Source organism: Syngnathus leptorhynchus, chromosome 7, assembly GCF_054491065.1.
Source record: "Syngnathus leptorhynchus isolate UIUO chromosome 7, UIUO_Slep, whole genome shotgun sequence".
In the NCBI taxonomy this organism is placed as follows: domain Eukaryota; kingdom Metazoa; phylum Chordata; class Actinopteri; order Syngnathiformes; family Syngnathidae; genus Syngnathus; species Syngnathus leptorhynchus.
In genome coordinates this window covers 4,515,466-4,527,587 of record NC_141201.1, presented here as the reverse complement: position 1 = coordinate 4,527,587, position 12,122 = coordinate 4,515,466, and the positions used below count along the sequence as shown (strand labels likewise).

At 45.3% G+C, this 12,122-nt stretch overlaps 1 protein-coding gene across 12 annotated transcripts in view; it reads right to left on the bottom strand.

Annotated features, from left to right (window-relative positions):
• Positions 1–12,122, bottom strand: part of npas1 (neuronal PAS domain protein 1) — a 61,593-nt gene that overhangs the window by 22,398 nt on the left and 27,073 nt on the right. For 6 of the 12 annotated variants that reach the window (XM_085916298.1, XM_085916299.1, XM_085916300.1 and 3 more), the window contains 2 exons: positions 2,324–2,491; positions 352–590 (listed from right to left, as the gene is read on the bottom strand). In XM_085916298.1, the coding sequence (XP_085772424.1) occupies positions 352–590; positions 2,324–2,418 (334 nt within the window). In that variant the 5' untranslated portion in view covers positions 2,419–2,491. Of the gene's footprint in view, positions 1–351; positions 591–2,323; positions 2,492–3,062; positions 4,869–11,384; positions 12,091–12,122 lie in introns of those variants that run through there. The other 6 variants (XM_085916306.1, XM_085916305.1, XM_085916307.1 and 3 more) reach the window with 4 other exon arrangements.

Genomic DNA, 12,122 nt, shown 5'->3' with positions numbered 1-12,122 from the left:
AACACGCACCTCTAATTGTATTGTATCTGCGTGGTTTCCCCTCAGTAATACTAGCAATTAGACAGGCTGTGTAATTACACTGTCCTTGTTATACAGTTAATTCCTGTAATTACAAAACGCGCCAATAGTTTGCCTTTTCTTTGTGTGCTGTGCAGACAGGAGGATGGAAGGACGCCTATGGAAAGTCTGCGTGATTAAAATGCATATGCACGTACGTGTTTTGCTGGCTTGTGAATGAGCAAGTGTGTGTGTGTGTGTGTGTGTGTCTGCTCAAATGCAAAACACTGTTAATGTTCGAGGCAAAAAGACAGCTGAAAATGATTTCGGCCCAAAGAAACAACTGTCGCTCACCTTTGCTGCAGTTGCTGTCTCCCTCCAGCAGGGGGCTCCAGGGCGGGTCCCCTTGACTGGCAAAGGAGCGCATGTGCAGGTAGCTGATGGTCAGCCGGATGACCGAAGCCTTGTCCAGCTGGCTGGTGATGGCGCCGGGCAAGGGCAGCATCTTGGCCAGCTCGAAGAACTCAAAGTTCTCCTTCCCGCGTCTCGACCGGGCCGCATTGCGCGACTTCTCTTTGCGCAGGTTCTGCAGACTACACAAGATATGGATACTATATAAGATATAGATCAGGATATAAAAAGTCTACACATCCCTGTGAAAAATGAGACCAAATTAAATGATTTCAAAACCTCTTGCATCGAGATGATGTAACCTGTGCAGAAAACAGTGTTTGCAAAATTGCGCACACCCTCTTCTAGCTGGGGATGTGGTTATGTTTAGACATAACCAATCATATTGTAACTCAACAAGTAATTTATGAAGGCAGTGGAAACCCATTGTTTGTCCTTGTTAAGTCAGTTAATCATTTAAAAGTTGATTCTTCAGTCAGTTTAGTAGTCCAGGTTATACGTCACATTGATGTGGAAAAGGTTTTTGATTCAATAATTCAATTAAGGATTCATTTTTAATAAAACAAATTTGAACTGTTGGTTGATTTTGTATGAAAAATACAAAACTGGCTTTGCCATTTGTTAATCTTTTTTTTTTTTTTACTGATCTATAATTGATAAGAGATAAAATGGTGATGAAAACGGTAGAGCTAAGTCACTGGGAAAAAATTGGCACACATCAAAGACATCAAAGTAAGGTTCATTGAATCTGACCCAAATCTCCCCAAAAAAAAAAAAAAAGTCAGTGCTGGGATTGGAGTTTGGCTTTCCAGATGAAAACACAGAAAAACACATGTGCTGACCACCTGTTGATGGAGCCGCGCTCGGGATAAACCAGACGTGCCTCGGCGTCAATCTGAAAGCTCATCTCGTAAATACATCGAATGGTAATGGCCCTGCTGCAATTGAAGTGAAACAATCTGTATTGTGACCCATCTCCAACAGATTGGCCTGGTAATTACAGGCAAACTCCCTTCTTCTGTCGACCGCAGCGCAGTCCTAATAATGCCATTTGCTTCCAAATCCATAGGTGCGCACACACACACGCACACACACACACACACACACACACACACGCATATATCCCTCGCTTTCCCTCCCACTCCGGCTCGCTCTCATCTGGTCCCGGGCTTGTGAGCTGGGGCCTTGATTGAGGGATCAATAGGAGAAGGAGGGGCGCAGTGACAGAAAGGGCGAGGGGGGTGTTGGAGGGGCCGGGCTCAGGTAGCCTGTCTCTCTGATTGGGTATTGACTCTCCTCAATGGGGCCTGAGCGCTGGAATTATGTTGTCACCGCCACTTCACAATTTGTGTCGCCGCTGTGCACCAGAGGGGGAAAGTGTGCGTGGGGAGCTTTCGTCCCTCGCTAGTGTTGATTCTTATCCCCCTGAAAGTGTGCACGCTCGGCACATTGTGTTTGTTTGTACCTCAATAAAGTGACAGTGGTTGCCTTTCTCCAAGCTATTGTCTAACATGTATAAATTGTGTGTGTGTGTGTGCATGTGTGTGTCAACTCCCTGTAACATCTCATTATTATACAGCCATGACCCCAGCCACAGAGAACAATCAATACACACACATTGATTCTGCTTAGTTTTTATATCCGCCCGTAACTGACTGCCCATTAATAATTCCAGCCAAATTTACTTAATCTCCCACCAAATGGGTGGAGATTGGCGGCAGGGGCGCGATTGACAGGTGAAAAAACAATAGCGGTTGGATTTCCAAAGCGCTCGCTTGTCTTTCCTGCATTGTGTTGCATCGATACTGTTTATTTTCCGTGTGTCAATGAGTGCATTTCACCTTGTGGAGATGAATTCATAGACATGCGCCAAGGCTTAAATGGTATCATCCGGTGTGTGTGTGTGTTGTCTCACCAGGGCAGGGTAGGAGGCTTGGCCAGAAGTCCTTGCAGGAAATCCCACTCCACGCTCACACACTTCCCCTCACTGACAAACGGCATGGTGGCCATCCTTCTTCCAATCCGGCGCCCACGCCGCTCTTAACGAAGGCTTTGATTGGCGGGCGAGCTGACAGACACGGACCTGGATGTCCCAAAAAAGGGAAGGGAAAAGTGATGAGTTATTTATTCTTTCAAGGTATTTTGAGATAGATGATGAAATAATATACTATTAATATATATGATAATATATAATATCTTGCATGACCAAATTTAGTCAATTTAATAATTTTCCACAAATTGATGCTAACGGTCATTCCTCACGTAGTCTGTTTTTAATTATCAATCAACTAAAAATAGCAAATTGCTTAACTCTCTGGGAAATGTCAACACACTGGCGGAGCTAGAGGGGGGCACCGGGAGCACCGGTATCCCCCCCAAAATAATGCTCCAACCCGCCAGAGAATCAGGTTTTTATATTTTTGTGAAAATTTTCCCTCTCATAAAGAACACAGAATGAATGATTATGAATTTTTTTGATTTATTTCATTTTAGCATTTTTTTTCATCTAAAAAACCTGATTTCAAAAAGCAGTAAATGTCTGTATTCAGCAACGATGAAATCAACATAAAAAGAGCTTCACTCAAGCCACAATCAAACATGTCCCTCCCTCCCTTCCTCAAACATCGTCAAAGATGAAAGCCATTTTCTCCCACCTTCTGCCCATCAGCGGCACACCTCCTACATCCAGTCTCCATCCCCCAGTGCTGTGTTGACATTTAAAGGGCTCACGTGGCCCCGAGCGTGGCGGTGTCATGCCCTTGGGCCTGAGATGCCCTCTCTCCTCCTCACTCTACACAGACTGTGGCCGAGCTGGATTAGCTCAATACAGTAAGAGCTTGCTATGTGAGCTTGACAGTCGCTGGAGCTAGCGATGTTGAAATATATGCATGACAACCTCTTGGACCACGTTCAAATACAGCAGAGTCAAATGGATTGGTTGTTGAACAGGGACGTTGGGTCATTGGCAAACGTCCAAATGCTCGTTTGACATCCCCGTGTCTCCTTAGATCATTTCGATCCATACCTAGATTCAACGCGCGTGCATAGTCGTTTTACAGTCACAACATTACATTGAGCTGAAAGCTAAAGCTCATTTCAACCAATCATTAGATGGTAGTGGTTATGAAAAATGAAATTAAAAACTCTAACCCTTGTAGACTTTTGCACAGCCTATTGTTGTGGTACCCACCGCATATTGTAGGTAGAGTACCTAAGGGGTGGAGCTAGATTCTTCCAAGCTGATTGGTTGGCAAGGACTCAATAGTAAAAGAGCAATATCTGAGACAATGGAGCGGAATCTGATATACAATTGGCTGACGGCCAGCTCGGGGTTTGCCCCGCCTCTCGCACAAAGGCCAGATGGGAGAGGATGCGGCTCACCTGCGACCCTGATGAAGAGAAGCACTATAGATGATGGATGGGAGGATGAATGGGAGGATGGATGGGAGGATGGATGGATGGATGGATGGATGGATGGATGGATGGATGGATGGATGGATGGGAGAAGGGATGGATTGATTGTTGGTTGGTCGGATGGATGGACATTTACACAAGTTAGCTCACGGTGCACCATCTGACGAGTACCGAGTGTTTTAGTTCAGGTAAACAGAAGTCAACCACTTCCTGCCACTCTTTTGCCCACAATTGATCAGATTTGTTCGACAAAATCAATTCTGCCATTGGTAGTCGCGGATGGGTGGTTGGCAATCAAAAGTTCTCAGTTTCACTTGACACAACCAGCATGGGAATACAATCCACCACACATCAATTGACATCATCCAAACCCCAAACATCCTCCCTGAGGTATCCCTCCGACGTGTTCCTAATGCTCTGCCAGTTGTCAGCAGAGGTCAACCTTTTCTGAAAAGGAAAAGCCCTCTCCGAGGACCCTTACACGATGTCCCGACTAACTTTGAAGGCTTTTCGTACTAGTTTGTCGCCATGATTATTGGACGATTTCTCATTGAGCATCCTGTTTGCCGGAGGGGAGACAGGGTCAAACAGCGGGGAAGCGCCTCCCTGTCGAACAACATTCACCTTTGTCACCTTCCCGATGTCGCCGGGATAAACCCGCATCAAGTACAGTAAGAAGGAGATCAGAGAGAAAAAGCAAGTGCAGAGTTTTACCATTAAATCTCACCCTTGTTTATCTCCTAATTGACCTTATCTCTGCTTATCTAATCTCTCGCTCCATCTTTCTGTCCCGTCCAATCTCTCCCATCTCTCCGATTTTATCCGGGCGGTCGCATCGGCGTAATGGACGGGGGGCCTCCACAGGTAATTATTCAATCAGCCTCATAACCTTGTGGCGGTTTGGGCGGCCCATTAATGCACTCACCCAAATGGAGCCGGCCACTTTGACTGCTAATCCTACGGAACAGCAGAGCGGGATGAATGTCAGCGGCGTCGCCTGGAGAGCGCTCCGATCCGCCGCGTTATCCCGTAAAGGAAATATTTAAGAAGAGACGAGGGGGGGGGGGACTCGGCCAAACGGTCAGAGGTAGAATCTGCCTTTTTTTTTTTTTTTTTTTGCCCACAGCTGTCGAGATCAACCTGTATCAAGTGCGACCGCAGGTGTTTTGAATGTGTCGCCGGAGCTGCTACATATTCATAAGCGCCACGCGTACGTGCGTGTGACCCTATAGAGTCTGGCACAGCGGCGGCAGCCGGAGAAGCGAGGGCAATGCGGCGAGCTTTCGTGCATTTCGCTGGCTGCTGGCTTTGGCTCAGGCTCTTGTTTATTTTCTGCAGGGACGTTTTAATTAGGGCCTCCAGCTGTCAGAGGTTCGTTAGCGCGCCCCTCCTCTCCCCGGGCCGGCCCACCCCGCGGGGAGTCGGCGGCATCAGGCAAATGAACACATTTGAGTCAAACGGCACGCAGACTGACAATAGCCCTTCGCCGCCACGCCAGCGGCTCCCCGAGGTGGAGACATGGTTGTTTTATGCCTCATCTCCTCAACCCCCGGGGTCCTGAACAGAGTCTGGCCGAGACTGACAATGTGCTCGCTCCCAGCAGGAAAAAGGTGAAGAGCAGCGAGAAAGGACAATCAATTGTCTTTTTTTTTAAGTCGACGGTGGATTGTGATTATTTACCAGTTGAGTCGGGGGGGAAAAAAATGAAGTCCATGCAATCAAAATATTTCCCAAATTTGTCCTGAGCGTCACTACCAAATGTGGTGGCACTGATATGGATGAATAAAATTAATTTGGTAATCCACACAGCTCTATTTTTCTTTTGAAGGCATCCACCTGACTTCTCACTCTTGCCATCTCTTAGTCCGGAGGCATATTTTCTCATCCCCAATCTTGCCATCCATATTTCTTTTTCTATAAAGCTCTTGGGCACGATTCAATTATGCCCCAGAGCGAATGGCCACACAAACTGTGCGACATTTAAGTCCATAACAGTTGGAATGTTTGAATCTTGGTTCCAGCTGTCTTGTGTGGATTTCCAGTGCTCAGGAGACTGAACCAGAAAGACTGAATGGTGGAAAGACAGCAAACCTGCTATTTTCAAGGATGTCAAGTCCAGATCTAGAATCTAGAAATCCAACCACAGTTCAGTTTTAGATTAGAAGTACCTGTGGTGAAAGGCAAACTGTGGCTGGAGTTCTACAATACGATCTGGACCCGGATTTGACATCTCTGTTTACACAGCAAACAGCGTTTTATTCTGAAAATATCTTCCCAAATAAATGTTTACAGGGCATTTATTCAATTCATTCTATAATGTACACATGTTCACTCCGAGTTGAGTCATTATGCTACGTTGAAGGTAAAACCAAAGTCGAAATAAAAAAGCCATATGCAAGATATTCCGAAGGATAATATTTTAAGCAAACAGTCAATGTCCAATATCACGGAAGATGGAGCAAAAACACGCTTGGAAATCACACGGACGGAATATTTGATGTTGCTGGTTTTGCAGCTCTGCTTTCATGTTGTTGAGTAGTTATAATTGAGTGTCTGCAGCGTCGGGGGAGATGAAGTTTGGTATTCTGGTTGGAGGGCTAAAAACTACTTATCATGCATTACGGCCCTGCTTGGACCTCAAGATTTGGAAGTCAAAAGAGTTTCTAACGTACGTTTTTTTTTTCGGCTGCTGATCAATCGACAGCTGCTGGACATGACAGACCCCCCCGCCGCTCCCCCCGCGTTTTCCTCAACACCCCGCCGCCCTAAAACCGCATCCCGATCTCTTAATATTCCATATTCGCACTCGCTCGGCATTCCACCTCCGTATGCTGCTGCTGACCTTGACGACTGGGGGATCATTCCCAATCCAAGGTTCTCTCCAACTCTCAAGGGCCCCACCGCCACACTTCTCCAGCCCCTTGGCCAACCCCCCCCCCCTCCCCACCCCCTCCTTGTACCCCTCTTCGCTCCTCCCTCGGCCCCTTGCCTGGATCATTAATTATCTAATGGAATCAATACATCGTTAGATTGGACCGGAGTGACCCTCGGGTGGCTTGACAGAGGTACTGAGGTACAGCAACGATACGCAGCTCCTTAAGAATCGCGATGTCCCGAAAACTGGCGGAAAATTGAATAAAGACATGGCTGATAAATAAATGATTAGAAGCGTGAGGAGAAGGGGGTGGAGTGAGGCAAATCAGAGAGAAATGATGGAGAGAGAGATGGGGGGCAAGAAGAAGAAGAAGGGGGGTGCCACTGATGTTCACCATTGGGTGATCAATACAGTTCTCCTCCTTCGCTTTTATTACAAGGAGCTTTGGTGAGGCTGGCTTTTATGTCAACGCCTCTTCACGGAATCAGAAAGCAGACTTCATTAGGTACACCTGATATCACATTTTGCCTTTCTTTTAAGGTAACCAAAACATTCCAGAGTCCTTTCAAAATGGCGCAATGCGGTTCGACAACCACAATAATAAGCATATTAATATCTTTATGAAGGTGTCAATCAACACAGAGTGTTATTATTTTTTGTAAAGGCAATATAAGGACTTTCCTCCCCCCCCTCCTTGACAGCTACTGGATCAGGTCAGACTGACTTCTACACGAGAAGAGCTTGCTGTGATTATGCGAGCTGTTATACTTCAGGGCTTTGTAGCCTAATGTCATTTCATACATGACAGGAGACTCCCTTAAAAGAAAAAGAAAAAAAAAAAAAATTCCAAGTAGATCGTTCCTCTTTTGACTAAAAGCAGACACGCGGGGGATCAAGCAGATTTGTCGGAGAATTAAAAAAAACAATCGGTAAAAACAATTAAAAGTCCTATTCATGAGTCCTGTGGTAGCTGATGTTAAAGAAGACTGGTCCAATTAGAAAAACACACATCAGTTTAATCTCTGCAAGGGGGGGTGGGAGAGCTTAACATTGGATTTACTGCAAAGTCCAGCGTACAGGTTTTATCATGCTAACGGACACTTCATGGACACTACATTAGGTACGCCGGCATCGTCAAATGACGGATGAGATATTTTAAAGACTTGAAACTAACGATGAGGAAATACATTTGACGATGTAATTCTAAAAGTGCGTTTAACGACATGACTGCATTGTTACTCAAAAATACTTTTACAATATATATATATTTTTTGATCATACCTCATACCTTTGCATTCACTTCTACTATTGGCCACACAATATAAAAAGAAAGAACCTCACTGGGGTTACCTGAATCGGACATTTTTTTTTATTTTTCAAAAACATTTCTACACAATCTTAACTCAAAGTATCTTTGTGATAAAGCCCACTAAAGCAATTAATCATATCCACCGATATATATATGTCTCTCTGAATCTCTCTATAAGGCTGAAGATGCTAAATCCACTCCCGCAGGCAAGGATCACATCAGCTCTGACCTCTAAATATCCACAGGCCATAGCGCAACACACAGACTCACAATCTTATACACGCACACACACATGCACATGCGCTAACATGGATGTATCAATTAGCTCGGTGCAAAAGTCAATGCTCAGAAAATCTGGTGTCTGGAGAATGTTCCCGCTCACTTGGATATACTCACTGGGTAAAGTTGTTTGACGAGATCATAGATACAACAAGCGAAGAAAACGGACAGATATGAAATTTAGATATGCACATGTGACAAAAAGCGTGTATTGGTGTGTGTGTGTGTGCATAGGTTGGTGGATCCCTCCAGGCCGGCGTGTGAATGACAGTGGGGGTTATGTAAGGAGCCGCCGCGGGGCCCGAGTGGACAGTCCGAGCGGAGATCAGGTCAGCCGAGTGTGACACTAAACACATCTCCCTGACACCGCGCTGACACTCTCTGTCACAGACGCACACACACACTGTCTGTCAATGCTCGTCAAGCACTCCCCCCCCCCCACACACACACACACACATACATAGGTGAGCACACATGCACAAAGTTTGCGTGCGCTGTCTGTCAATAGGTACCAAAAAGTGTGTGAGCGCAAAGAGAGGAACATAAAGAGGTGTGCGTCTTTATCCATCTTAGATTTCAAATTCAAATAGCGTTTGGAATTTCACCAACAATTGAAATATATGTCTCGAAGGTTGGGTGAAAAAAGAAATTTGCAGTACTTCTTAAAACGGTCATTATGACCTAATTGAATTGATAAGATGGAAAAACCACCTCGCCTGAGGAAAAACAACCAATCAGAGTCAGAGGACTTGATTTGGAAGGAGTTGGGCATTAGTTCAAGACACACGCATCACAACCTTGCACAGAATAACGTTTTAAACCGTTATGTCGTGTTTTACAAACATTCCAATATTACAAAAGAAATTCTGGAGTCACAAGGTAACAGGTCACGGCAAGGCTGTGGAAGTGTGCCCAAAACATGACACTCCACATACCAAGTTTTTTTTTTTTAAATAATTAGGCTTTGTTTTTGTGAAGGTTCCACAGAACAGTGCCGCTGACGGCAAAGAGGAAATGTAGACAATCGAACTAGGAATTGATTATGGAGAAATGGTAAGAAGCCAGACAAACTAGATGGAAGCAATCAGGCGTGGAGCTCCTTGGAACATAAACATCGACACACACACACATTCACACAACGTTGTGGAACCATCAAACCGTTAAAGACACCATCTCCACAAGATGAAAGATTATCCATCATGCATCCAGGGAACACACTTGAATTCACCCCAAATGCCGTAAACATGATTAGGTGCTGCTGTTTTGGTTAGCAATGTAGTTCAAAAGTCCAATAGTCTCCATGAATGGAGGAGATACGGTATCAATCTCATGCCGTACTATCAGCAATAACTTTTTGTAACCTCTTATCAAAATGTTCGTGAAATGTTACCAGTACGGCTTGACCTTGAAAGTGAGGACATTCCGTTTTAATCAGTGACTATGACAAAAATATCATTAAAAATGACAACAACTGGAATTTCACATCAGAGACTCATCCAGTCCAATAAAATAAGAATTCCACTTATTTCTCTCCTTGCTTATTCCCAAGAACTCGCGCAGCGTGGTGATTAGTTATGCTCAAAAGAGGTTTTTGCCATAATGGTGGCAAAGAGGATGCAAAGCTCACAGCGTGATCATCAAACAGGAAAAACACACACAGAGGTGCTGATGTGGGCAAAATGAGACTCCTCCCGTTGCCGCCTTTAAAACCCGTTGAAATTTTCTTTTGCTCGTCTACCGTTGAAACGATGCGGGGCAGGGTCGCTCGCCTTTTGGCGGTGAGCGCGACGCGCCTTAGATGGAATCTCGTGGAAGAAGCCGGCCTAATAAAAAAGGCCTAAAGGTGGGTCACGGGACAGGCATATGATATATATATATATATATATATATATATATATATATATATATATATATTTGACTAAAATAGTCACTCCATCTATTTTTAATATATATAATATATTATATAAAATATCTATAATATTAGATTATATATAATATATAGAGATATACACACACATATATATACACTTGCACATGTCAGGGCTGAAGCGGATGGAAAGGCTCAAGGGCTCAGTGGGCCCATGCACGAAATGTGATGACGCGGGTCTGTTTCTAGTCAGGGGCGCAATCCCATTTTTATTGGCGCTCCCGGCGCCAAGTGACTGCAACGTGAAAGTGAAACGAGAAATATTCCTCTCATTTTTGGAAGATGTAAATTCGCTCAGGCCAACTTTTTTTTTTTTTGCATTCAGCCAGTGATTTTGGGCATATTTCTTCATGGCAGGCAGGTGTGTCTGGCACAGCACACTTTCCATGAATGACATCGTGGTTGGATTAAGACCCTTTTGACAATGTTGGATTTTTGTGAAAATTCACCCGAAATCCAGGATGTACGGCTGAGAATCAATTCTCGAGCGTAATGTGTAATCTTGCTAAGAAACAGAAAAGCTTTTTGGCACTTCCAGGGAAAAAAAAGTTGCACGCAAACATGAAAGAAAAGCACAACGGGGCTTCTTGCATAGCAATTCTTAAGAGCGACGTGCAAAATCAGTTCCCACCTCAATGACAGCAAAAAGCGAAACGCCGTGGGAGCGGCCAAGTGACAACAAAGTCGCTGTTTACTTTGTGTCTTTGTCACAGTCATTGTGCCAACTCGGACCACCTGCTGCAGAGTGCCCGAAGGCTCGCCATGTTACTGAGCCACTAAACTGTGACCAATTCTGCCTCTGCAGGTGGACACACGGACACATTGCCTGGCACGCACACACACACACATACACACACACACACACACACTGGAAGTAGCCAAGCATTATTATCAAGGTCAACCTTCACGCAGAACTTGATCTCCAAAGCAAATAGTGAGAAAGCAAAAGAAATCTAAGTGGAATGTGTGCGGGAGTAACCACTTCAAGGGCATTTGGATTTTTTTTTTTTTTTTTTTTAAATCAAATCAAACAAGTCACACATTGCGAATCATTCTCTTCAAGTAAAAGTTGTAGCGAGGAAAATCACACTGAGATTTACATTGCTTGATAAAAGTTACACACAAACAGCCAATAAAGAGTGTGTGTATTTTAATTTGCATGATGTACTCACCTGACGTGCATTTCCACCTTTGGATGTGGATCCACTTTGTCTCGTCCTCTTGTCCGGTGCCCCAGCTCTGCCCTGTCCTGGGTGCCCCCCCACCCCGCCCCACCACCTCGATCCTAAACACAGTAAACAATCACCGTTTGTGCATGCGTGTGTTAAGTATGTGTTGTGTGTTTGTGGAGTCCAATGGGCTCGGGACCGGGGCAGCGTCTGACAACCCCTTGTGCCTCAGTCTTTCACTTTCACAGAAGCAAAGCCTGGACAGATTGTGGACTCCCGAGTGTGTGCGTGTGTGTGAATGTGTGTGTGTGTGTGTATGAGCTAGCTGATGTACCTCTCCTCGCCTCTTAGACTCACTTCACTAACACTCTGCTCCGCTGCCTCCAGGAGATGGACTCGGATTAGGACACAGCCAGTGTGAGAATCTCTTGCAGCCCCGCTCTCTCTCTCTCTCACTCTCTCTCTCCTCGTCTGTGTCTCTCTATCGAGCCGGCGCGCTACCCTCCTTCCCTCTCTCCTCGCCGAAGCTCCTTTCTTTCCATTTCCTCCAGGGAAAGCTGTGCACACACCAGTTGTCTCTGCCTTCAGCTGCTCCCTCTCCCTCTCTGGGTGTCTCAGTGACTAGTACATATAAAAGGCATGCTTGTTCAGCCCCCTCGCCTCAGTCTCTTCCTGGCGCTCTCTCGCTCTCCGCCTGCCTCGTGCTTTTTCGTTTATCCCCACCTCCCTCTCCCCCCCACC